Raw genomic sequence first — 24,737 nt, 5'->3', positions numbered from 1 at the left:
GGGAGTTCAGATGAACCCAGTAGAATCTTTGTTCACGTGCTGTAGATTACTAGCCAGGGTGCAGGGGCACTGCGGTGTTGGAGGATGCTGACCAGCAAGCAGGCCTCCAGCCTGGCTTCTTAGAAGAGCACTCCTGCTCCTGCTGAATGTTCCTGATGCCACCAGTTATGTTCTTGGGTCCAGTGCTTCCTAGGTGCAAGAATAAATTTATTAAGCCTCCAGATGCTCCAGAACAGCTGCCAGGGGAATGACAGCCTAGGTAGAGTGATGAACCACAGCGTCTTCCTTCTGATATAATAAAGTTACTTCTTCTATTTATTATAAAAACTGCTGGTTTTTAGAATATATCTGTTATAATAAATTCATTTTTGCATACTGCAGTTTCTTTAACTGGTTGAAATTATAACTTGAATTGTACAAGCAGAGTAATGAATTTCATTAACATATACAATTGTTACCTATTACATTTAAACTGCTTTTAAAGTACGTGATTAGATATTTATAATGTTCTCGGTTTTTTGTAGTTTCGCTAAATTAAGTTTGCTCTGGAAAGGAGCACTTTGTTCTGTAATAATTTGTATTCTGAATTATTTAAAATGTTTTATTTTATGGAATGTATAACTGAGATCATAAAATCCAAAAGGCCAGACACTATACATTATACAACATTATATTTATATTTTTTAGATTTATAAGCTTTACATATATTTGCACAATATATGTGCTTCATTGAAAAATACAAAGTTCCACATTTACCAGTTTTTAATTTTTTAAAAAAGACATCTTTAATTTTCTTTTCTTTTTTTCTCAAATTGAATTGAAAGTCTGTATTGTTTGCTAACATCAAGGCATATAAAAAGATGATTACTCAGTTTATTTTTAGCACCTGAGACTATGACAAATACTTATACCTTACCACGACTGTGAAAAGTTAATAGATGCTAAAAATATAATTGTTGCAATCTTTTGTTTTTTCTCCATTTTTCAAGTAACTTGAAGGAAACTTCAAGATTTTGTAACCCCACTGATGTCATTTTATAGATAAACTTAAGATTTTTGCAAGTAAGTTACATAATTAAACAATTAGTTGGATAATAGATGACCACAGAGGAATCAATTTTTTTAAATTCAATTTTAAATTTTTTCACAAACTTTTGTCTACGGCAGATGTTGAGGTCAAGTGCAGTTCTTATATAGGCAAAGTCCAGGCCCTGTTTGAGTCCCACCATAGACTCTTCAGGAAGTTGATGGTAATAGGACTTGTGAGGAACATTTCTGTATGATGTCCTTCTGTGGATAGTGGGACAATTCATTGCTCCTTCAAGGCTTTAAACAAGGAGAGGTTTCCAATGTGTGGTTCAATATGGAAGTCCTTGGTAAGATACCATGTGAGCGTCAGCATTTTGCATTCCTCTGTTTCGCTCATGAAGAGGAGTGAAACCTTAGCCTATATAAGGTGCAGAGCTCACTTAGGATGCTTGTGGCCTAGATATTCTGAGTTGAAGCCCTGATTGCCAAGCACCTTCCCCATTTGTTTAATATTCATCTCTTACTTTCAAATTACTGCTGAGCTAAATAAGGGTGCCCTGAGCCCAATGTGATCTTCTAATTTCCTTCCATTTTTGCCTCTCACTTTTTATGCATGTGCCTTGAGAGTTAGCCCTCTTATTGCCTTTCATCAAACAGCGCAAACAAAGAAGACATAAGTATGACTTATAAAATGAAATCTTAAACCAATTGATTTAATATATTTTTTGCAATCATCCTATATTCCTCTCCATAATATACGAAAACTATACCAAGTAAATGGACATTTTATCCATACACCTAGCACCACTGTGCTTACTGGCAGCGTTGCCCCAACCCTCAGCAGCAAAGTATCTCTTCTCACAGGAGTCTATGGGATTAGGAGTCTATGGGATTAGGAAAATATGACTTGCTTTCTTTTCCATATCTCACATAAAGACTCAATTTCTCCATGCATTAATAGCCTAACTTCCTCCTTTTCCTTTGCCTTTTTCCTCTGCCTGATCAACTCTAAATACCATTCCTTTTTATTCTTTCTATGATACTTGGAGCATCATCGAAAATTAGCTAGATATAATATCTTAAGATAGGTTCAATAATTTTAACATAAAGGCAACTGATTTTATTTTCATTTTTAGTTCTATTCAGTTTTGAAAGTAGTAACGTGTATGAAATCAAGAACAGCTTTGGGCAGAGGATTTATTTTGCAGCAGAAGATACTAATTTCTGTATCCGAAATTGCTGTGGGTGGTCTAGACCTTTTACCTTGAGGATTACTGATAATGTGGGTCGAGAAGTCATAACTCTGGAAAGACCACTGAGATGTAACTGTTGTTGTTGCCCCTGCTGCCTTCAGGAGGTATGTGAGCAATTACTAGAGCTTTTCATAAAGTAGTTCAGCAAGGATTTCCACCCTTTTATTGAATCTGTATAATCAAATGAGATTTAAAGGAATATGGCTCCATGAGCTATATGTTTGGGCTTCCAAATCAATTGTATAAGAACAAAGGCAAGTAAACAACAGGGAATAGTTAGCCTCGTGTCCCGCAGCAGTCTGCCTCATGGAGTTGAGCAACTGCTCAGAAATGAGAGTTGTTGGTATTCAAGGAAAGGTCAGATAGGGCATCTTTTTCAAATCATTTTTTAGAGATGACTGTAAGAGACATGGTCAAAACCAGCAGAGTTGCACCATTGAAAATATCCTAAAATAGCATTCTAGGATCATGGGGACAAAAGAATGAAGGAAAGAACAGATGTGTTCATCTCATAATTTTGGCCAACCTACTAAGGGACAAACCTAGGACAAAGTCTTATCTCCTATGTTTTTCATTTCTCCTTTTCAAAATAAAAACTTATATATCTATGTCATCTGCAAAAGGGATATCCTAAATGGGAGTATCTTCAGCTGCGTAGAGACCAGATGTCTCTGTTTCATATTGAATAGCAGCCTACTCCTAGAGAATATGATTTCAGGGAAGACGCTAGGGTTCAGAGATGTTTTAGGAAAGTTGGCCTTTTCCAGGACCCCATTGGCCCAACAGCGTATCTGCCTGGGTAACTTAGTCTTCCATACAGATTGCTGTGAGAACATCATACAGATAGAGATAAAGGCATAGAGTTACTTAAAGTCTAATACTGCACTTATTTTGAGAGGATAACTGAAGTTATTTATAATGAATTGCTTTGTTTTCCATGCCATTTAGGTTAGGTATAATTATATATTTGTAAGAATACCTGAGGAAAAACTGAGAATTTGATGGGAAATGCTCTATAACTTGAATAGCACATTAAAATATGTTACATTATTTGATCTTTAAAAGAAAAGTCCTGGGAAGTCCTCACTTACAATCTCTGGCACTTAGGAAGTGCTCAGTAAATTAGAGCTATTATTAGATATTTTTATTATGATGATTTATTACATTCACACATATTTTATTTTTGTAGATAGAAATCCAAGCTCCTCCTGGTATACCAGTAGGTTATGTTACTCAGACCTGGCACCCATGTCTAACAAAGTTTACAATTCAAAATCAGAAAAGAGAGGATGTGCTAAAAATTAGTGGTCCATGTATCGTGTGCAGCTGTTTTGCGGGTGTTGATTTTGAGGTAAGAGATGTCATAATGTTTATAGGATTTGCTTTTTTAATATAAGAAGTATATAATTTTGCAGAATGCTATGAATGCCTTAAATTAGTATTGTGTACTGATGTCTCAATAGCAAGATAATGTTCCCATGTATTTAACTTTGATCAGAGTGGAGGTTATTACTGACTAAAGGTCAGTATTGATAATGATAAATGGATAAAAGAGAAGCAGAACTCTGTAGTCACATAAAAATAAGCAAATCATCTAACACTTAAACATGTTGGGTTCTGTGTGGTGACACTATATATTATCCATTATAAAGAAAATGTTAACCTCGTCATCTAAGTCTGATTGCCAAAGCATAGGGATCCTTCCTTAATCTGAAATATAGGCTGCCAGTGCTCCAGGCCATGTCCAGAAGTTCTGACATCTTTGAGTTCCTACAGAAAGCCCAATTCAGCAAAGATAGTTTTGAGAAAGTCGGTGTAATATGTATTACCCAATTATATTTCTCTGTGGTCTCTTCTTTAACCCTGTATTAAATTAGGTCATTGGAAACCACAATATGTCTCTATATTTAATTACTGCAGAAATTTCATTACAGCAACCCTCCAACAGATAGCCTAGCCTTATAACCTAATCATTTAGTTGCAAATGTTTAACCATCAGAAGGTTTTATAACTTAATCTTGATTTCCTGATTCTCTTGGAAAATCAGAAAATTTGGTAAACTTGGCCCACAATTCCACAGAATGAGGAATAAAAACCCTAAAGTTGAGCAGGGCTACCTCACTTATGATAAAATGTGGGAACTCTGACAGTGTCCCCACATCTTCCTAAGGTTTAGCACTATCCAGTTTCATTCTGTTGGATCCTTCCTTCTCTAATAATATGATTTTTAATTTCTCTATTATAATTTGGTTATATAAAAATGAATGCTTCCCCTTTTCAACTTCATAATCTGATGACAGAGATGGGAAATTCTAAGAAAACACATGTGTTGTAGAGACTTTTAAAATGCTCTTATAAAGGGATACATATATATGTATATAAAATATATGATTATATATGTGTATATAAAATATATGATAATATGCATTGGATATATGCATATGTGTGTGGGTGTATATGGGTGTGTGGGTATGTGAGTGTGTAATATGTATGTATAGGAACCCTATGTAGGGATATGTATAATAATAGTTTTCTTTTTATGCCCATACAGATCCAGACAAGTGAAAGATTATTTCTCCTTCTAGGGATGATATTAATAAAAATCTAATTGGAATATAATTGATTCCTAAGAAATGAGTAAATCACTAAAATATTGTGAAACATTCTTAATACTAAAAATTTAGATTTCATTCAGTGGCTCTTCAATTCTCTATGTCTGCAGACACCAGATTCTTAGAGTAACTAATAGTCATACGTTACAGAATACAGGAAAATAATGCATATAGTAAATTTTATACAAATTCTGAGTTTGTAATTTAAAAATACCTTTTCAGTAACCATTCATAAATTATATGTTTTGGATTATATAGCTCCTCTAGTATCTTACACATTATTTTAATATATTCTTTTGGTGTTTACCTAGGTTCTATGTGCTAGTGGCCTATTTGCATTTTTTGCATTTATATTTACATTGCAAATAAATATTTAGTTTTTTAGACTCTCTTTACCAATTATTAGTATTAAATTTACAGATTTATAAATTTCATGCTAATATAATACACTACAATTCTTTTTTTTTACTTATACTTCTGATACCAAATGTGTGGATATTTTTTCCCCATGTCAACCAATTCTCCTTCTCTACAGACATCAACTGGGTTCCCTACAACTCAGTTCAATTCTGACACTCACTCACCTAGAGTTAATGCAGACACCACAGTTTAAGGTTTCAGTCCCACAAAACTGTTCCCTATTTCAAACTCCAACCACAAATGCAAGACCTCCTGTACATCTAACCAACTGGCTATAAAGCAGGATGCACACAACCTCCTCCATGGGTTTGACAATTTGTTAAAACTATTTACAAAATTTAGGAACATATTTTATTTATGTTTACTGATTTATTATAAAGGATACAGATGGATAGCCAGTTGAAGAGGTTAGTAGAATGAGTTCTGGAAGAGTCCTGAGCAAAGGTGGATCTGTCCCTGTGGAACTGGGGTAAGCCACCTTTGTGGCAAGTGACTTCACCAATCCAGAAAGCCTCTGAACCTGTTGTTTAGAGTTTAGGAAGTTGCATTATGTAGGCATAACTGATTTAAACCATTGGCTATTGGTGAATAACTCAAACTCCGGCCTTACTCTCATCTCCGGAGGATGGGGACAGGACTGAATGATTCAATCCTCTAAGCATGGCTTGGTTTTTCTGGTGTCCAGCCTGATACTGAAGCTATCAGGAACCCCAACCACCAACCACCAGTCATCTTAGTATACAAAAGATTTATTGCTTAGAAGATTCTAAGGATTTTGAGGCTGTGTGCCAGCAATCTGGGACAAAGACCAAATATTAAAATAAGACTCTCCTATTACCCCTATCACTTAGAAAGTTATGAGCGTTTTAGAAATTCTGTGTCAGGAAGCAGGGATAAAAACTTAATGTAGGCCGGTCATGGTGGCTTATGTAATCCCAGCACTTTGGGAGGCCGAGGCGGGCGGATCACCTGAAGTCAGGATTTCGAGACCAGCCTGGCAAACATGGTGAAACCCCGTCTCTACTAAAAATACAAAAATTAGCCAGGCGTGGTGGCATGCGCCTGTAATCCCAGCTACTCGGGAAGCTAAGGCAAGAGAATCCCTTGAACCCGGGAAGCAGGGGTTGCAGTGAGCAGAGATTGTGCCATTGCACTCCAGCCTGGGGGACAAGAGCGAGACTTCGTCTCAAAAAAAAAAAAAAAAAAGAAAACTTAATGTATACTTCTTATGATGTTGTAAATACCAACATATTATTTCCAGAGGTTGAAGTAATTTTACCATATTTTTTGTTTTGTTTTTAAAATATTATACAGAATTTAGCTAAAATTATCTATACTTTTTAAATTTTTTTCATAAAAATTATCTAGACTTTATAATGATCTGTATATGCACGTCATTATTTATATTTCTGATCCTCCATTAAAATTTTATTTTCTACTTCTTGCATAAATTTGGTGAATTTTTAAATTTCTTGCTATAACCATCAAAATGGAGAAATATTTGTTAAGTCTAGTAGTAGGTTTACGGTAGCTAGCAAGTTAACTTCAGCATTTTTTATTTTGTAAATATTTCAAAATTTGAACGATTTTTAAAATAAAAATATAAAGTTTTCATTACTAGTCTCAAATGCTTAGATGGTATATGTTCACTCTGGATACGTAGCAGCAGAGGCTACATAGACGATGCTTTTCTAGTAGCTATTTACCTGAGACCAAGAGCCAGAGCAAACCACTTGCCCATATGTAAGATCACGGCCCATGTTACAGCTGCTAATATTCCATTGGTCAAACAAGCTACAAGACAAAGCCTAATTATGAAGAAATAGGAAAATGCTTCGGACTACAATGGGAGGGAAAATGAAATGAATATTTGATGAAGAGTAATCCATAGCAACTACAGTTTTATATTAGACATTTATTTCACTTTTTAAAAAGAACCTTTTCACCAACCCTCTAAAATGAATCAAATGTTTTTAGTTTCCCCACATTTATCTAGATGGTCACAATCAGAGGCAATGGCTTCAAAGGGTGTTGCTGACACATGTGACCTGTATATGTAGGTCATTATTTATATTTCTGATCCTGTGTTCAAATTTGAAAATGACATTCCTGACTTGGGTTGACATAACTCTTACATGTAGTTTGGTGAATGTTAGTTATATTCCGCCACTACCTGCCCATCTGGAGAGGTGTTTTTGTCTGAGCACACACTTTTCAATGCTATATAATGACCCTCAGTTTTCCTCAGCAGAATTTTTACAACCTTTATTTTTTTTCACAAAAATAGAAAAGTTTTACATTGGAGATCTTTTCTACCTATTCTTTTTTTATTCTTCACACCCCACTAGTTATCTGGTCTTGCCCACACCCTTGACTTGAGGCATCCCATCAAGTTACTTATTGGTTGCTTTTCTTCACTCAAGCTGTCAGTCTTCTTTTCTAGGCTCTTAGCATATGTTTTCCTACTGACAGTGGGTGGTAGTGAGGCCTCTCTTCATATTTAAACATTCAGCTGTGTAAACTCTCTGTGTACCTCTAAAAAAGCAGAAGTCTAATAGGAGTTTCATTTATTTCCTTCCTGATGGCTTCTAGAAATTATATCAAAGAAATACTTCAAATTTATATCCTTTTCTGCTTAAATTTTGTTTGGGTTAAATTCAAATAAATAAAACATATTAATGTCTATCTTAATATAAAGTAGAAAATGTTAAAAATTTCAGTAAAACTACTTTTATGTAAGTTTTCTATACAATAGAACAGTTTTTTTATGTATCTATAAATATACAGGAGCCTATATGCACCTAATATAACATATTAACTGTATGCTCATAATTATGTATGGTGCATAAATGTAATATAATATTTGCTTCCTTTTTCTCCAACTTTAAAAGTAATTTTGCTATAAGTTTTCTAGAAATTTTTAAGTTTTTTTTTTTTTTTTGCAATTTAGATTACATCTCTTGATGAACAAATTGTGGTTGGCAGGATTTCTAAGCACTGGTCTGGGTTTTTAAGAGAGGCGTTTACAGATGCTGACAACTTTGGGATCCAATTCCCTAGAGACCTTGATGTTAAAATGAAAGCCGTGATGATTGGTGCCTGTTTCCTCATTGTAAGTCTATTCCTGCTAATCTTGGTTACAGATGGCTTCTCTAGAATCATTCTGAAATAATTCAATAAATTATACATTTTAAGATTACCATTTAAAGTGTAAAGGTTTTATAAAATGTTCTCATTTAATCCCAGCCCTGAAATTCTATTTGATTCTGATACTCTGGATTTATAGGTGGTTAGTTTATGTCTGAAGAGTCTACACACTTTCAAATGGCAAGAGAATAACTTTATATGCTAAGGAGAAGCTCTGGTTTGGGGTAGGGTTATTAAAAAATCAAGTATGTTATTAGGAGAAAAATGCGAAGCTAGTCTTACATGGAATAAAACTCAGTGAAACACAGAAATTTCATCCTAACTCGTTAAATTAAAACATCTAACATGGGATTATAAAGCACAATGAGAGTATACATTCAATCAAGCCTCTAGACCTAACTATCAATTTACAGGAAATACGTGGGGTAAAGCAGTGATTCTGAATGTATATTTATATTAGAATTATCTAGAAACTTTTTTAAAACCCTCAACTATCAGGCCATTCCCCACTTCAACTAAACAAGAAGCTCAGAGTCAGAAGTTTGTATAGTGCCCCAGATGATACGAACATGCAGCCAAAGTTAAGGTTTATGGAAACAGAGCAATGGTCTTCAACCTTAGCTACACAGTAGAAACACCTGGGTAACTTTCAAACTCCTCTTGTCCATCCAAATTTATTAAACCAAAATCTCTAGAGTTAGGATGAAGACTTTAAGCTGTTTAAAGCTCCCAGGTGATTCCAATATGCCATCAAGGTTTGAAACACCAGATAGATATCTTAAACATTAATTTGGTGAAATAATAAGAAAACCTTAACAGATAATATACAGCAAAAAGGACACAGCTCCTTCAACAAGTAAATGGCAATGAAAATAATGGGATAAAGATTAAACAGGGGAAGCTGATGAAGATGGCTGAATGGAAGGCTCTGAGAATTATCCCCACTGCAGGAACTCCGAATTGAACAACCGTCCACACAACAGAAAACAATTTCATAAGAACTGAAAATCAGTCAAATGATCATTGTACCTGGTTTAAAGATCACATTAAAAAAAGAGGCACTGAGGAGGGTAGGAAAGACAGTCTAGAATCACCTAAATCACTCCTCCCCCATACCCAGCATTGGCTTTCTGGTGGAGAGAGAAAATCTGTGTGTTTGGGGGAGGGAGAACACAATGATTGTGGGACTTTGCATTGGAACTCTGCACTTCCCTGTCATAACAGAAAGTAACATGCGGCATGGCACTCATGGAGACAGCATATAAACCACCCTTAGCCAGCGGGGCATCGCCCATCCCAGCATTCGGAACCTGAGTTCTGGCAAACCTCACTACCATGAGCTAAAGTGCTCTGGGGTTCTAAATAAACTTGAAAGGCACTCCAAGCCACAAGGACCACAATTCCAGGGCAAGTCCCAGTGCTGTGCTGGGCATGGAGCTACTGGACTTACGGTGCATGTAACCTATTGAGACACCAGCCAGGGCAGCCCAAGGAGTGCTTGCATCACCCCTTCCCCAACTCCAGGCAGCACAGCTTGCAGCTCCAGTAGAGACTCCTTCCATCTTCATGAGGAGAGAGGAGGAGAGAGTAAAGAGGTCTTTTTCTTGCAGCTTGGATACCACCCCCCTACAGTAGAATAGGACACTAAACAGAGTCCTGAGGCCCCCATTCGAGGCCCTAGCACCCAGACAATGTTTCTAAACACACTGCTGGCCAGAAGGGAACCTGCTGCCTTGAAGGGAAGGACCCAGTCCTGCTAGGATTTATCACCTGCTGACTAAAGAGCCCTTGGGTCTTAATGTCTGTCCTATTGGTAGCCAGGCAGTACTTGCCATGGGCATTAGGGGAAACTCTGAGACATGCTTGCTTCAGGTGTGGCCCAGCACATTCCCAGCTGTGGCAGATATGGGGAGATAACTCTCCTACTTGAGGAAAGGAGAGGGAAGAGGAGAGATTTTGTCTTGCAGCTTGTATACCAGCTTGGCCACAGTGGGAGAGAACATCAAGTGGGCTCTAGAGTCCATGTTCCAGGCTGTGACTCCTGGATGGCATTTATGGACCTGTGCTGGGTCAGAGGGGAGCCCACTGCCATGAAGGGAGATATTCAGGACTGGCATAATTCACCACAAGCTGACCGAAGAGCACTTGGGCCTTGAGTGAACATCAGTGAACATAAGTATAAGCTAGGTAATACTTAACATCAATGGTAGCTAAACAGTATGTATTATGGGCCTGGGGTGGTGGTGGCCAAGGAGAAAGACACTTTTTCTTAAGGAAGTGGAAGAAAAGCATGGGAAGATTTTTTCCTTGCAACTTGGGTTCTAGCTCAGCCACAGAATAGAGCAGCAAGTAGATTCCTAAGGTTCCCAACTGCAGGCCCAGACTCCTGGACAGTATCTCTGGACCTACCCAGGACCATGAGGGAACTTGATGCCCTGCAAAGAAGGATACAATCCTGACTGGATTTGACACTTGCCAATAGTAGAGCTCTTGGGACTTGAGTGAACATAGGTGGTAGCCAGGTAGTGGTCATTGCAGGACTTAGACAATTCCAGTGCTGTGCTGGCTTTGAGTCTGACCCAGTTCAGTTCCAGTGGTGGTGGTCACAGGGGTTTTTGTGTCACCCTTCCCCCAGATCTAGGCAGCTCAGCACAGAGACGCTCCTTCTTGGGGGAAAGTCAGGGAAAAGAACAAGAGTCTGCCTGGTATTGCAGGGAATGCTTCTGGATTTTACCCAAGACTGCCAAGGGATTACCTCTATGAGTCTCCAAGAGCCACAGCATTACTAGGCTTGGGGTATCCACTAAAGTATATGTGGCTGCAGTAACCAAAAACTTTGATCAAAACACCCAAGTTCTTTTGAATACCTGGAAAGCCTTCCCAAGAAGGACAGATACAAACAAGCCCAGACTGCAAAGACTGCAATAAACACCTAACTCTTCAATCCCAAACATGAATTAACATCCACAAACATCAAGACCATCCGGGAAAACATGACCTCACCAAATGAACTAAATAAGGCACCAGGGACCAATCACAGGGAGACAGAAATATGTGAACTTACGGACAGAGAATTCAAAATAGTTGTTTTGAGAACACTCAACAAAATATAAGTTAACACAGAGGAGGAATTCAGAATCCTATCCAATAACTTTAACAGATAGATTGAAATAGCTAAAAAGAAACAAGCAGAAATTCTGGGGTTGAATAATGCAATTGATGTATTGAAGAATGCATCAGAGTCTCTAAACAGTAGAGCTGATGGAGCAGAATAAATAATGAGTGGGCTTAAAGACAGGATATTTGAAAATAGACAGAGGAGACAAAAATTAAAAATAAAAAACAATGAAGCTTGCCTGCAAGATCCAGAAAATAGCCTCAAAAGGGCAAATCTAAGAGTTATTTGTCCTAAAGAGGAGGTAGAGAAAGAGACAAGGGTAGAAAGTTTATTCAAGGGGATAATAGAGAACTTTTCAAACCTGGAGAAAGATATAAATATTCAAATACAAGAAGGTTATAGAACTCCAAGCATATTTAACCCAAAGAAAACTACCTCAAGGCATTTTATATTCAAACTCCCAAATGTAAATGATAAAGAAAGGATCCTAAAAGAAGCAAGAGAAAAAAAAAATAACATAAAAGCAAGATCCAATACATCTGGCAGCAGACTTCTCAGGTCAGAAGAGAGTGGCTTGGCATATTTAAAGTGCTGAAGGAAAAAAACGTTTATCATAGAATAGTATATCCAACAAAATTATCTTTTGAACATGAAGGAGACATACAGACTTTCCAGGCAAACAAAAGCTGAGGAATTTCATTAATACCAGTCCTACAAGAAATACTAAAGGGAGTTCTTCAATCTGAAAGCAGATGTTAACGAGCAACAAGAAATTATCTGAAGGTACAAAACTCACTGGTAATAGTAAGTACACAGATAAACATAGAATATTATAACACTGTAATTGTAGTGTGCAAACTACTCATATGCTAAGTAGAAAGACTCGAAGATAAGCCTATTAAAAATAAAAACTGCAACAACTCTTTAAGACATAGACAGTATAATAACATATAAATAGAAACAACAACAAATTAAAAAATGGGACAATTAAATTAAAGTGTAGATTTTTTATTATTTTTCTCTTTGTTTGTTCATGCAATCAGTGTTAAGTTTCCATGACTTTAAAATAGTGGGTTGTAAGATATTATCTGCCAGCCTCAGAGTAATCTTAAATCAAAAACGTAGAAAAGATACATACAGAATCAAAAGCAAGAAATTAAAACACTCCACCAGAGAAAATCCCTTTCTCTAAAAGGATGACAGGAAGGAAGGAAAGAAGGAAGAGAATATCACAAAAATAACCAGAAAACAAAATAACAAAATGACAGGAGTAAGTCCTTACTTATCAATAATGGCATTGAATATAAATGGACTAAACTCTCCAATCAAAAGACATAGAATGATTGAATGGAAAAAAAAAACAAGACCCAACCTACCTGTTGCCCTCAAGAAACACACTTCACCTCTAAAGACACACATAGACTGAAAATAAAAAGATGGAAAAAAATTCCATGAAAATGAAGAGCAGGACTAGCTATACTTATACTAGACAATATATCTTTTAAGGCAAAAACTATAAAAAGAGGCAACAATAATTACATTACATAATGTGTCAATTTTGCAAGAAGATGTAACAATTGTAAATATATATGCACCCAATACTGGAGCACCCAGATATAGAAAGCAAATATTATTAGAGGTAAAGGGAGAAATAGACCCCAATACAATAATGGCTGGAGACTTCAACAGCCTACTTCCAGCATTGGACAGATCTTCCAGACAGAAAATCAACAAAAAAACATCAAACTGAATCTGCACTATAAACCAAATGGACCCAGTAGATATTTTCAGAACAGTTAATCCAACAGTTATAGAATACACACTCGTCTCATTAGCATATGGCTCATTCTCAAGGATAAACTATATGTTAGGCTACAAAAAAAGTCTTAAGGATTCTTTAAAAATATGAAATTATATTAAATATCTCCTCTGGCCACAGTGGAATAAAACTAGAAATCAATAACAAGAGGAACTTTGGAAACTATACAAACACATGGAAATTAAACAATATGCTCCTAAATTACCAGTGGGTAAATGAAGAAACCAAGAAGGAAATTAACAAGTTAATTGAAACAAATGGTAATGGAAACAGAACATACCAAAAGCCATGGGATACAGCAAAAGCAGTACTAAGAAGAAAGTTTATAGCAATAAGCCCCCATATCAAAAAAGTAGAAAAAAGTTCAAATAAATAACCTAACAATGAATCTTAAAGTGTTAGAAAAGCAAGAGCAAATCGAACTCAAAATTAGTTGAAGAAAAGAAATAATAAAGTTCAGAGCAAAAATAAATAAATAAAATTGAAATTTAAAAAAATACAAAAAGATCAACAAGTAAAAATTGGTTTTTTGGAAAGATAAACAAAATCAACAAACCTTTAGCGTGACCAACTAAGAAAACAGAGAGAAGGCCCAAATAAATAACATCAGAAATGAAAAAGGAGACACTTTAATTGATACTGCAGAAAATCAAAGGATCGTTAAAGACTACTATCAGCAACTGTATGCCAATAAGTTGGAAAACCTAAAAGAAATGGATAAATTTCTAGACACATATTATCTACCAGGATTGAACCATGAAAAAATCTAAAACCTGAACAGGCAATAAGTAATAAGATCAAAGCCATAATAAAAAGTCTCCCAGCAAAGAAAAGCCCAAGACCCAGTGCCTTCAGTGCTGAATTTTACCAAACATTTAAAGAATGAATACCAATCCTACTCAAGCTACTGAAAAATCGAGGGGGGAGGAATACGTGCAAACTTATTCTATGAGGCCAGTATTACTCTGATACCAAAACCAAACAAAGACATATTTAAAAAAGAAAACTACAGTTTAATATGCCTGATGAACATTGATCCAAAAATCCTTAACAAAATACTAGCAAGTCAAAATCAACAATACATGAAAAAGATAATTCATCATGAGTGAGTGGGATTTATCACAGAGAAGCAAAAAGGGTTCAACATACATTTTGGATATAGCCACTTATCAGATATATGGTTTGCAAATATTTTCCCCCAATCCATGGGCTGTCTCCTTACTGTGTTTATTGCTTCCTTTGCTGTGCAGAAGCTTGTTAACTTGAGGCAATTCCCTTTGTCTCTTTTTGCTTTTGCTGTCTGTGCTTTCTAGGTCATATCCAAGAAATCATTTCTCAAACCAATATCATGGAGATTTCCCCTATATTTTCTTCTAGTCATTTTACAGTACAGGTTTTACATTTAAGTCTTTAATCCATTTTAATTTTACTTTTGTATATGGTGTGAAATAAGGGTCGAAATCCATTCTTCTGTATACATATTTGGTCTTCAAAACACCATTATTTAAGGGTACTGTCCTTTCCTCATTGTGTGATGGTGGTACCTTTATCAAAAATCAATTGATTACAAATGTTTGGGTTTATTTCTGTGCTTTCTTTCCTGTTTCATTGGTCAGTGTGTCTCTTTCTATGCCAGTACCAAGCTGTTTTGATTACTATATCTTTGTAATATATTTTGAAATAAGGTAGTATGTTGCCTCCAGCTTTGTTTCTCTTGCTAAAGATTGCTTGGCTATTTGGGGTCTTTTGTGATTCCACACAAATTTTATGATTATTTTTTTCTATATCTGTGAAAAATTCATTGGTATTTTGAGAGAGATGACATTGAATCTGTAGTTCCCTTTCAGTAGTATGGCCATCTTGGCAATATTAATTATTCCAATGCAGAAACACAGAATATCTTTCCATTTATTTGTGCCTTTTTCAGTTTGCCTTATAGTTTTCAGTATACAGAATGTTTGCCTTTTTGGTTAAATGTATTCCTTAGTATTTAATATTTTTTGATGCTGTTGTAAATGGAATTGTTTTCTTAATTTGTTGTACATGGAATGAATTCAGATTACAAGAAGAGTTATATTACTAGAGAAGGACTGCAAAACATTAAATAAGAAAGATTGAAAAAGGATGATTTCAGGAGGATAAAAGTGACATTTACAGAAATTGCCATAGGATTAATTAAATTAATGCAGGTGTCAATAAATAAATAGGATTATAGGATTTAGTTTCTATTAAAATAGATAGCTGAAGGTAGAGATCTTATACCTGTAGACTTTTCTCACATTACTTATTATAGTTAATTTTTCTTATTTAACAGACAATTAACTGTGTTTCATCAGATCCCTTAGCATTTCTGCATCTGATCTCTCTTTGGTTTCTGAGAATTCATTTCTGTATTTTTGTTTTTATCTAGGACTACATGTTTTTTGAAAGAACTAGGTAATGACTGGAATGTCAGAGTGTGGAAGTGGATTAATGTAAGTCTCCTCGGGAAATTTGAAGTCTGTGTTGATTAGGATTATCTAAAAGAAAAATTCAGTGTTTTTTTTTCTTTATTTAAATTACTTACACCTGTGTGAGTTAAGCTGTGATGCTTGTAGCTCTGAGTATATAATTTCACTTTTCAAATTCTAATATTTATTTTATTTATCACTGGGTTATAAATGTTTTATATACTTTATTAGATTATTCATTGTATATATGGGGAAAAGAATATAGGAATTTTTAAATTTAGATACAAAACTTCCTTTGAAAGACTACTTGAATTATAGTCTGGGTTTCCATTTTATAAGCAAAAATTAAAGCCTTATTAAAGGAGTCTTAATGTATCATTATATTTTATTTTTTAAAGCTAGTTATAATTTATTTTATAGTAAAAATTAATATGCAAATACTGTGTACTCAGAAAGCAACTTAAAAATTGACACAATTTCAGTTTCTTTTACCATGCTAAATGTTTAATATGCATATTCTCAAGCAAAAGTAAATGTGAATTTTTTTTTGTTTTTGAGACGGAGTCTAGCTCTGTCACCCAGGTTGGAGTATTTTTTAATCTTCAGAAAAGCACACTATATTTAACTTCTCCTATCAGCTAACCTAGTACTATAAATAAGATTTTCATAATGACTACATGATAAATTAGCAATTTTTTATGGTTTTCAGTAAATAAAGAAAGACATGACTGTGTGAGTCTATCCAAAAGACAGACTCATTCTAAAATTTGGTATTGTTATCACTTTTGAAGTTGTTTATTACCACATGGAATGGTTTGCTCCTGTATTCTATCATTCCCAGAATATGTTAGTTACAAGATTAATCAGGTGTAAATGAAGTAAAAAATATGTGTATCTTTACAAAGCATACTTCATTAGTAGTCTTCGGTTATTTTATGCCAAAAATCAAATTCCTAAAGTAAAATTTACTGATATAATTTTTGAATATTTTATTTTTGTTATTAAAAAAAGACTGGATAACCCCTTCAGGTGGCATTTCGATCCTACACATTTACCTCCTTTAAAATCACCTTTAAGGAGGAGGTTCTAAGATGGCCAAATAGGAACATCTGCAGTCTACACCTCCCAGCGTGAGCAACCCAGAAGATGGATGATTTCTGCATTTCCAACTGAGCAAATGGCACACCAGGAGATTATATCCCACACCTGGCTCAGGGGGTCCCGTGCCCATGGAGCCTCACTCACTGCTAGCACAGCAGTCTGAGATCAAACTGCAAGGTGGCAGCGAGGCTGGGGAAGGGGCATCTGACATTGCTGAGGCTTCAGTAGGTAAACAAAGCAGCCAAGAAGCTCAAACTGGGTGGAGCCCACTGCAGCTCAAGGAGGCCTGTCTGCCTCTGTAGAATCCACCTCTGGGAGCAGGGAATAGCTGAAGAAAAGGCAGCAGAAACTTTTGCGGACTTAAATGTCCCTGTCTGACAGCTTTGAAGAGAGTAGTTGTTCTCCCAGCACAGAGTTTGAGATCTGAGAATGGACAGACTGTCTCCTCAAGTAGGTCCGTGACCCTGAGTAGCCCACCTGGGAGGCACCTCCCAGTAGGGGCCAACTGACACCTCATATGGCCAGGGGCCCCTCTGAGAAGAAGCTTCCAGAGGAAGGATCAGGCAGCAACATTTGCCATTCTGCAATATTTGCTGTTCTGCAGCCTCCACTAGTGATACCCAGGCAAACAGAGTCTGGAGTGGACTTCAAGCGAACTCCAACAGATGTTCAGGTGAAGGTCCTGACTGTTAGAAGGAAAACTAACAAACAGAAAGGACATCCACACCAAAACCCCATCTGTACGTCACCATCATCAAAGACCAAGGGTAGATAAAACCACAAAGATGGGGAGAAACCAGAGCAGAAAAGCTAAAAATTCTAGAAATCAGAGGGCCTCTTCTCCTCCAAAGGAATGCAGCTACTTGCCAGCAATGGAACAAAGCTGGATGGAGAATAACTTTGATGAGCTGAGAGAAGAAGGCTTCAGATGATCAGTAATAACGAACTTCTCCGAGCTAAAGGAGGATGTTCAAACCCATCACAAAGAAGCTAAAAACCTTGAAAAAAGATTAGATGAATGGCTAACTAGAATAAACAGCATAGAGAAGACCTTAAATGACCTAATGGAGTTGAAAACCATGGCAAGAGAACTACACGATGCATGCACACAGTAGCCGATTCGATCAAGTGGAAGAAAGGGTATCAGTGATTGAAGATGAAATGAATGAAATGAAGTGGGAAGAGAAGTTTAAGAAAAAAGAATAAAAAGAAATGAACAAAGCCTCCAAGAAATATGGGGCTATGTGAAAAGACCAAATCTATGTCTCATTGGTGTACCTGAAAGTGATGGGGAGAATGGAACCAAGTTGGAAAACACTCTTCAGGATATTATCCAGGAGAACTTCCCCAACCTAGCAAGGCAGGCCAACATTCAAATTCAGGAAATACAGAGAATGCCACAAAGATACTCCTCGAGAGGAGCAACTCCAAGACACAAAGTTGTCAGATTCACCAAAGTTGAAATGAAGGAAAAAATGTTAAGCACAGCCAGAGAGAAAGGTCGGGTTACCCACAAAGGGAAGCCCATCAGACTAACAGCGGATCTCTCGGCAGAAACTCTACAAGCCAGAAGAGAGTGGGGGCCAATATTCAACATTCTTAAAGAAAAGAATTTTCAACCCAGAATTTCATATCCAGCCAAATTAAGCTTCATAAGTGAAGGAGAAATAAAATACTTTACAGACAAGAAAATTCTGAGAGATTTTCTCACCACCAGGCCTGCCTTACAAGAGCTCCTGAAGGAAGCACTAAACATTGAAAGGAACAACCGGTACCAGCCACTGCAAAAACATGCCAAATTGTAAAGACCATTGATGCTAGGAAGAAACTGCATCAACTAACGAGCAAAATAAACAGCTGACATCACAATGACAGGATCAAATTCACACATAACAATATTAACCTTAAATGTAAATGGGCTAAATGCTCCAATTAAAAGACACAGACAGGGAAATTGGATAGAGTCAAGACCCATCAGTGTGCTGCATTCAGGAGACCCATCTCACACGCAGAGACACACATAGGCTCAAAATAAAGGGATGGAGGAAGGTCTACCAAGCAAATGGAAAACAAAAAAAAGCAGGGTTTGCAATCCTAGTCTCTGATACGACAGACTTTAAACAAACAAAGATCAAAAGAGACAAAGAAGGCCATTACATAATGGTAAAGGGATCCATTCAACAAGAAGAGCTAACTATCTTAAATATATATGCATCCAATACAGGAGCATCCAGATTCATAAAGCAAGTCCTTAGAGACCTACAAAGAGACTTAGACTCCCACACAATAATAATGGGAGATTTTAACACCCCACTGTCAACATTAGACAGATCAAGGAGACAGAAAGTTAACAAAGATGTCTGGGAATTGAACTCAGCTCTGCACCAAGCAGACCTAATAGACATCTACAGAAATCTCCACCCCAGATCAACAGAATATACATTCTTCTCAGCACCACATCACACTTATTCCAAAATTGACCACATAGTTGGAAGTAAAGCGCTCCTCAGCAAATGTAAAAGAACAGAAATTATAACAAACTGTCTCTCAGACCACAGTGCAATCAAACTAGAGCTAAGGATTAAGAAACTCACTCAAAACCACTCAATTACATGGAAACTGGACAACCTGCTCCTGAATGACTACTGGGTACATAACGAAATGAAGGCAGAAATAAAGATGTTCTTTGAAACCAATGAGAACAAAGACAACATACTAGAATCTCTGGGACACATTGAATGCAGTGTGTAGAGGGAAATTTATAGCACTAAATGCCCACAAGAGAAAGCAGGAAAGATCTAAAATTGACACCCTAACATCACAATTAAAAGAATCAGAGAAGCAAGAGCAAACACATTCAAAAGCTAGCAGAAGGCAAGAAATAACTAAAATCAGAGCAGAACTGAAGGAGATAGAGACACAAAAAACTCTTCAAAAAAATTAATGAATCCAGGAGGTGGTTTTTTGAAAAAATCAACAAAATTGATAGACCACTAGCAAGACTAATAAAGAAGAAAAGAGAGAAGAATCAAACAGATGCAATAAAAAATGATAAAGGGGATATCACCACCGATCCCACAGAAATACAAACTACCATCAGAGAATACTATAAACACCTCTATGCAAATAAACTAGAAAATCTACAAGAAATGGATAAATTCCTGGACACATACACCCTCCTAAGACTAAACCAGGAAGAAGTTGAATCCCTGAATAGACCAATAACAGGTTCTGAAATTGAGGCAATAAGTAATAGCCTACCAACCAAAAAAAGTCCAGGACCAGATGGATTCACAGCCGAATTCTACCAGACATACAAAGAGGAGCTGGTACCATTCCTTCTGAAACTATTGCAATCAATAGAAAAAGAGGGAATCCTCTCTAACCCATTTTATGAGGCCAGCATCATCCTGATACCAAAGCCTGGCAGAGACACAACAACAAAAAGAGAATTTTAGACCAATATCCCTGATGAACACCAATGCAAAAATCCTCAATAAAATACTGGCAAACCGAATCCAGCAGCACATCAAAAAGCTTATCCACCATGATCAAGTGGGCTTCATCCCTGGGATATGAGTCTGGTTCAACATAACACAAATCAATAAACATAATCCATCATATAAACAGAACCAAAGACAAAAACCACATGATTATCTCAATCGATACAGAAAAGGCCTTTGACAAAATTCAACAGCCCTTCATGCTAAAAAGTCTCAATAAACTCGGTATTGATGGGATGTATCTCAAAATAATGAGAGCTATTTGTCACAAACCCACAGCCAGTATCATACTGAATGGGCAAAAACTGGAAGCATTCCCTTTGAAAACTGGCACAAGACAGGGATGCCCTCTCTCACCACTCCTATTCAGTATAGTGTTGGAAGTTCTGGCCAGGGCAATCAGGCAAGAGAAAGAAATAAAGGGTATTCCATTAGGAAAAGAGGAAGTCAAATTGTCCCTGTTTGCAATTGACATGACTGTATATTTAGAAAACCCCATCGTCTCAGCCCAAAATCTCCTTAAGCTGATAAGCAACTTCAGCAAAGTCTCAGGATACAAAATCAATGTGCAAAAATCACAAGTATTCCAATACACCAATAACAGACAAACAGAGAGCCAAATCATGAGTGAACTCCCATTCACAATTGCTTCAAAGAGAATAAAATACCTGGGAATCCAACTTACAAGAGATGTGAAGGACCTTTTCAAGGAGAACTACAAACCACTTCTCAACGAAATAAAAGAGGACACAAACAAATGGAAGAACATTCCATGCTCATGGATAGGAAGAATCAGTATCGTGAAAATGGCCATACTGCCCAAGGTAATTTATAGATTCAATGCTATCCACATCAAGCTACCAATGAACTTTCTTCACAGAATTGGAAAAAACTACTTTAAAGTTCATATGGAACCAAAAAAGAGCCCGCATTGTGAAGACAATCCTAAGCAAAAAGAACAAAGCTGGAGGTATCACGCTACCTGACTTCAAACTATACTACAAGGCTACAGTAACCAAAACAGCATGGTACTGGTACCAAAACAGAGATATAGACCAATGGAACAGAACAGAGCCCTCAGAGATAATACCACATGTCTACAACCATCTGATCTTCGACAAACCTGACAAAAACAAGAAATGGGTAAAGGATTCCCTATTTAATAAATGGTGCTGGAAAAACTGGCTAGCCATATGTAGATAGCTGAAATAGGATCCCTTCCTTACACCTTATACAGAAATTAATTCAAGATGGATTAAATACTTAAATGTTAGACCTAAAACCGTAAAAACTCTAGAAGAAAACCTAGGCAATACCATTCAGGACATAGGCATGGGCAAGTACTTCATGACTAAAACACCAAAAGCAATGGCAACAAAAGCCAAAATTGACAAATGGGATCTAATTAAACTAAAGAGCTTCTGCACAGCAAAAGAAACTACCATCAGAGTGAATAGGCAACCTACAGAATGGGAGAAAATTTTTACAATCTACCCATGTGACAAAAGGTTAATATCCAGAATCTACAAAGAACTTAAACAAATTTACAAGAAAAAATCAAACAACCCCATTAAAAAGTGGGCAAAGGATATGAACAGACACTTCTCAAAAGAAGACATTTATGCAGCCAACAGACATATGAAAAACTGCTCATCATCTCTGGCCATCAGAGAAATGCAAATCAAAACCACAATGAGATACCATCTCACACCAGTTAGAATGGCAATCATTAAAAAGTCAGGAAACAACAGATGCTGGAGAGGATGTAGAGATATAGGAACACTTTTGGACTGTTGGTGGGACTGTAAACTAGTTCAACCATTGTGGAAGACAGTGTGGCAATTCCTCAAGGATCTAGAACTAGAAATACCATTTGACCCAGCAATCCCATTACTGGGTATATACCCAAAGGATTATAAATCATGCTGCTATAAAGACACATGCACACGTATGTATGTTGCGGCACTATTCATAATAGCAAAGACTTGGAACCAACCCAAATGTCCATCAATGATAGACTGGATTAAGAAAATATGGCACATATACACCATGGAATACTATGCAGCCATAAAAAAGGATGAGTTCATGTCCTTTGTAGGGACATGGATGAAACTGGAAACCATCATTCTGAGTAAACTATAGCAAGGACAGAAAACCAAACACCACATGTTCTCACTCATAGGTGGGAATTGAACAATGAGAACATTTGGACACAGGATGGGGAACATCACACACCAGGGCCTGTCATGGGGTGGGGAGAGGGGGGAGGGATAGCATTAGGAGATATACCTAATGTAAATGATGAGTTAATGGGTGCAGCACACCAACATGGCACATGTATACATATGTAACAAACCTGTACATTGTGCACATGTACCCTAGAACTTAAAGTATAATAATAAAAATAAATAAATAAATAAAATCACCTTTAAAAAGAGCACAGCAAAAGAAAAATTGAACAACTAAATCACTATTGGAAATAAAACAAAATGAAATGATTTTCTTGTAAAAATAAATAAAATCATCTGTTTCCATTTGTTCTTAATTTTTAGGGATTGAATTTTCTCTTCTATTTTTGTATATATCAAGGATATATACATTTTCAGGGCAAAATTATATTGTAAGATATATATAAAAGTCTACGTAAGTACATAGAGATGTTTTCATTCCTTTTACTAGTTGCATAGTATGTCATTAAGTGGCTATGTCATGGTTTCTTCAAACAATTCCCTACAATTGGACTGTCATTTTCCTTGAAATTTTTTACTATTTCAAGTACGGTTTCATGCATAAACAGGCATACATATTTTATATTTTTTCCTAGTGCATATTTAGAAGTGATTTGAAAAGTAGAATATCTGTTCAAATTATCCTCCATAGAATTCATTTCTCTATGAATTCCCATCAGCAATTTAGAACAGTGTTCAGTTGCCCAGAGCCATTCAGGTATATACTATTATATTTTTGTGTGATTTCCAATACAGTGAGATATGTTATCCTGACATAGTTTAAATTTTTTATTCTCTCACTTTCAACAAAGTTCAGCATTAAAAAAGAGAGGGAAGACATATAATATTTTGTAGTAAAATCTGTACCAGTGTTGGAAACTAGGATTTCCAGCTGTCAGAAACTTAAAGCCATTTGTAATTTGTTTTGTAGGGAAGATTGAATTGAGACAGGGGACAGCCAACTCACAATTTACTTCATGCAAAGAAAAGTGTGCTTAGGAAATAAGGGTATCCCTTTCATCTTCGTCAGACTCCAACAGTCACTCTCCCCATAAGTGTTACCACCAGCAGAACTCTACCAAAGCCAGTAACCCCAAATAGCAAATGATGGATGAGAACATTGGTATGACAGTGGAGCTACAGAAAAAGCAATGTCTAGATGACCTCCCAGCAGCCTAAATAATTCATCAGATGCCAGATTCCAATGATGAAGGGTACCCAGGGCACTCATCTCTAGCATATGCTTAGTACAGACAGTATGCCAAGTCAAGTGGAGGTATTTGTATGTAGCTTTAGTTGTGCCAATTAGAGAAGGGGAGGGCTTGCAAATATGGCAGTCAGATGCAAAACCAACCCAAAATGAGGATTAGAGGTACTGACATTATCTCTTTTACAGCCATGTCTTACTTTCCTTTCTTCTCTCTCTGCATAGGATTCCGGATCTTTGGCTAGGCAAAATGAAACTATAACTGATCTAAACGGTTCCTTCCTTCTTCTACTGTGCAAGGAAGACGTGAGGAAAAACTCGCACACCATCTGTGGAACTCATTTAAATTCAAATACTAGATAAACATTTCGCATTGAATATTTACATGGAGAAAAATCATCAAACATCAACAATTATTAAGTTAATTAATAAAAATACTAGGTATTGCAAAAAAGGCTTAATTTGAATTTTAGTGAGATTTGAGAGAATGGTGTGTATTTGTTTCTGAAACAGGCATAGAGAAAAAAGAACATTCTGACGTGCCAAATTTTAATAAAATTGAAAAATATGATGACCATATTTTAAAGTATGATGGAGGCACCAGGACAACAGATTGCATAAAGTAGATAGCTAACACAATAAATTAAAAAATAGGTTTTGGAAATTCTCCCAGAAGTAAGATTAAACACTGAATATAAAGAAAAAAGTTAAGACCTAGCAAACAAATATGTCAATTTAAATTCATGCACAATAAGAATTCCAGAAGGAGAAATCAGTTGGAGGCAAGAGAATATACTTTTAATGTAAAAAAATTTATTTGCAATCAAGACATACTGTAGTCTTTAAATTA

At 36.3% G+C, this 24,737-nt stretch overlaps 1 protein-coding gene across 5 annotated transcripts in view; it reads left to right on the top strand.

Annotated features, from left to right (window-relative positions):
- LOC100457304 (phospholipid scramblase 2) overlaps nucleotides 1–24,458 on the top strand; it is a 53,409-nt gene extending 28,951 nt beyond the window's left edge. For 3 of the 5 annotated variants that reach the window (XM_054552808.1, XM_063722259.1, XM_054552809.1), the window contains 5 exons: nucleotides 2,166–2,386; nucleotides 3,472–3,633; nucleotides 8,265–8,426; nucleotides 15,809–15,872; nucleotides 24,113–24,364. In XM_054552808.1, coding sequence (XP_054408783.1) covers nucleotides 2,166–2,386; nucleotides 3,472–3,633; nucleotides 8,265–8,426; nucleotides 15,809–15,838 — 575 coding nt within the window. In that variant the 3' untranslated portion in view covers nucleotides 15,839–15,872; nucleotides 24,113–24,364. Of the gene's footprint in view, nucleotides 1–2,165; nucleotides 2,387–3,471; nucleotides 3,634–8,264; nucleotides 8,427–15,808; nucleotides 15,873–24,112 lie in introns of all 5 variants that reach the window. The other 2 variants (XM_024244719.3, XM_063722260.1) reach the window with 2 other exon arrangements.
- The last annotated feature ends 279 nt before the right edge of the window (nucleotides 24,459–24,737 follow it).

The sequence above is a fragment of the Pongo abelii genome, chromosome 2, assembly GCF_028885655.2.
Source record: "Pongo abelii isolate AG06213 chromosome 2, NHGRI_mPonAbe1-v2.0_pri, whole genome shotgun sequence".
In the NCBI taxonomy this organism is placed as follows: domain Eukaryota; kingdom Metazoa; phylum Chordata; class Mammalia; order Primates; family Hominidae; genus Pongo; species Pongo abelii.
Note: the sequence above shows the minus strand (reverse complement) of the source record. Positions and strands in the feature narration are given on the sequence as shown.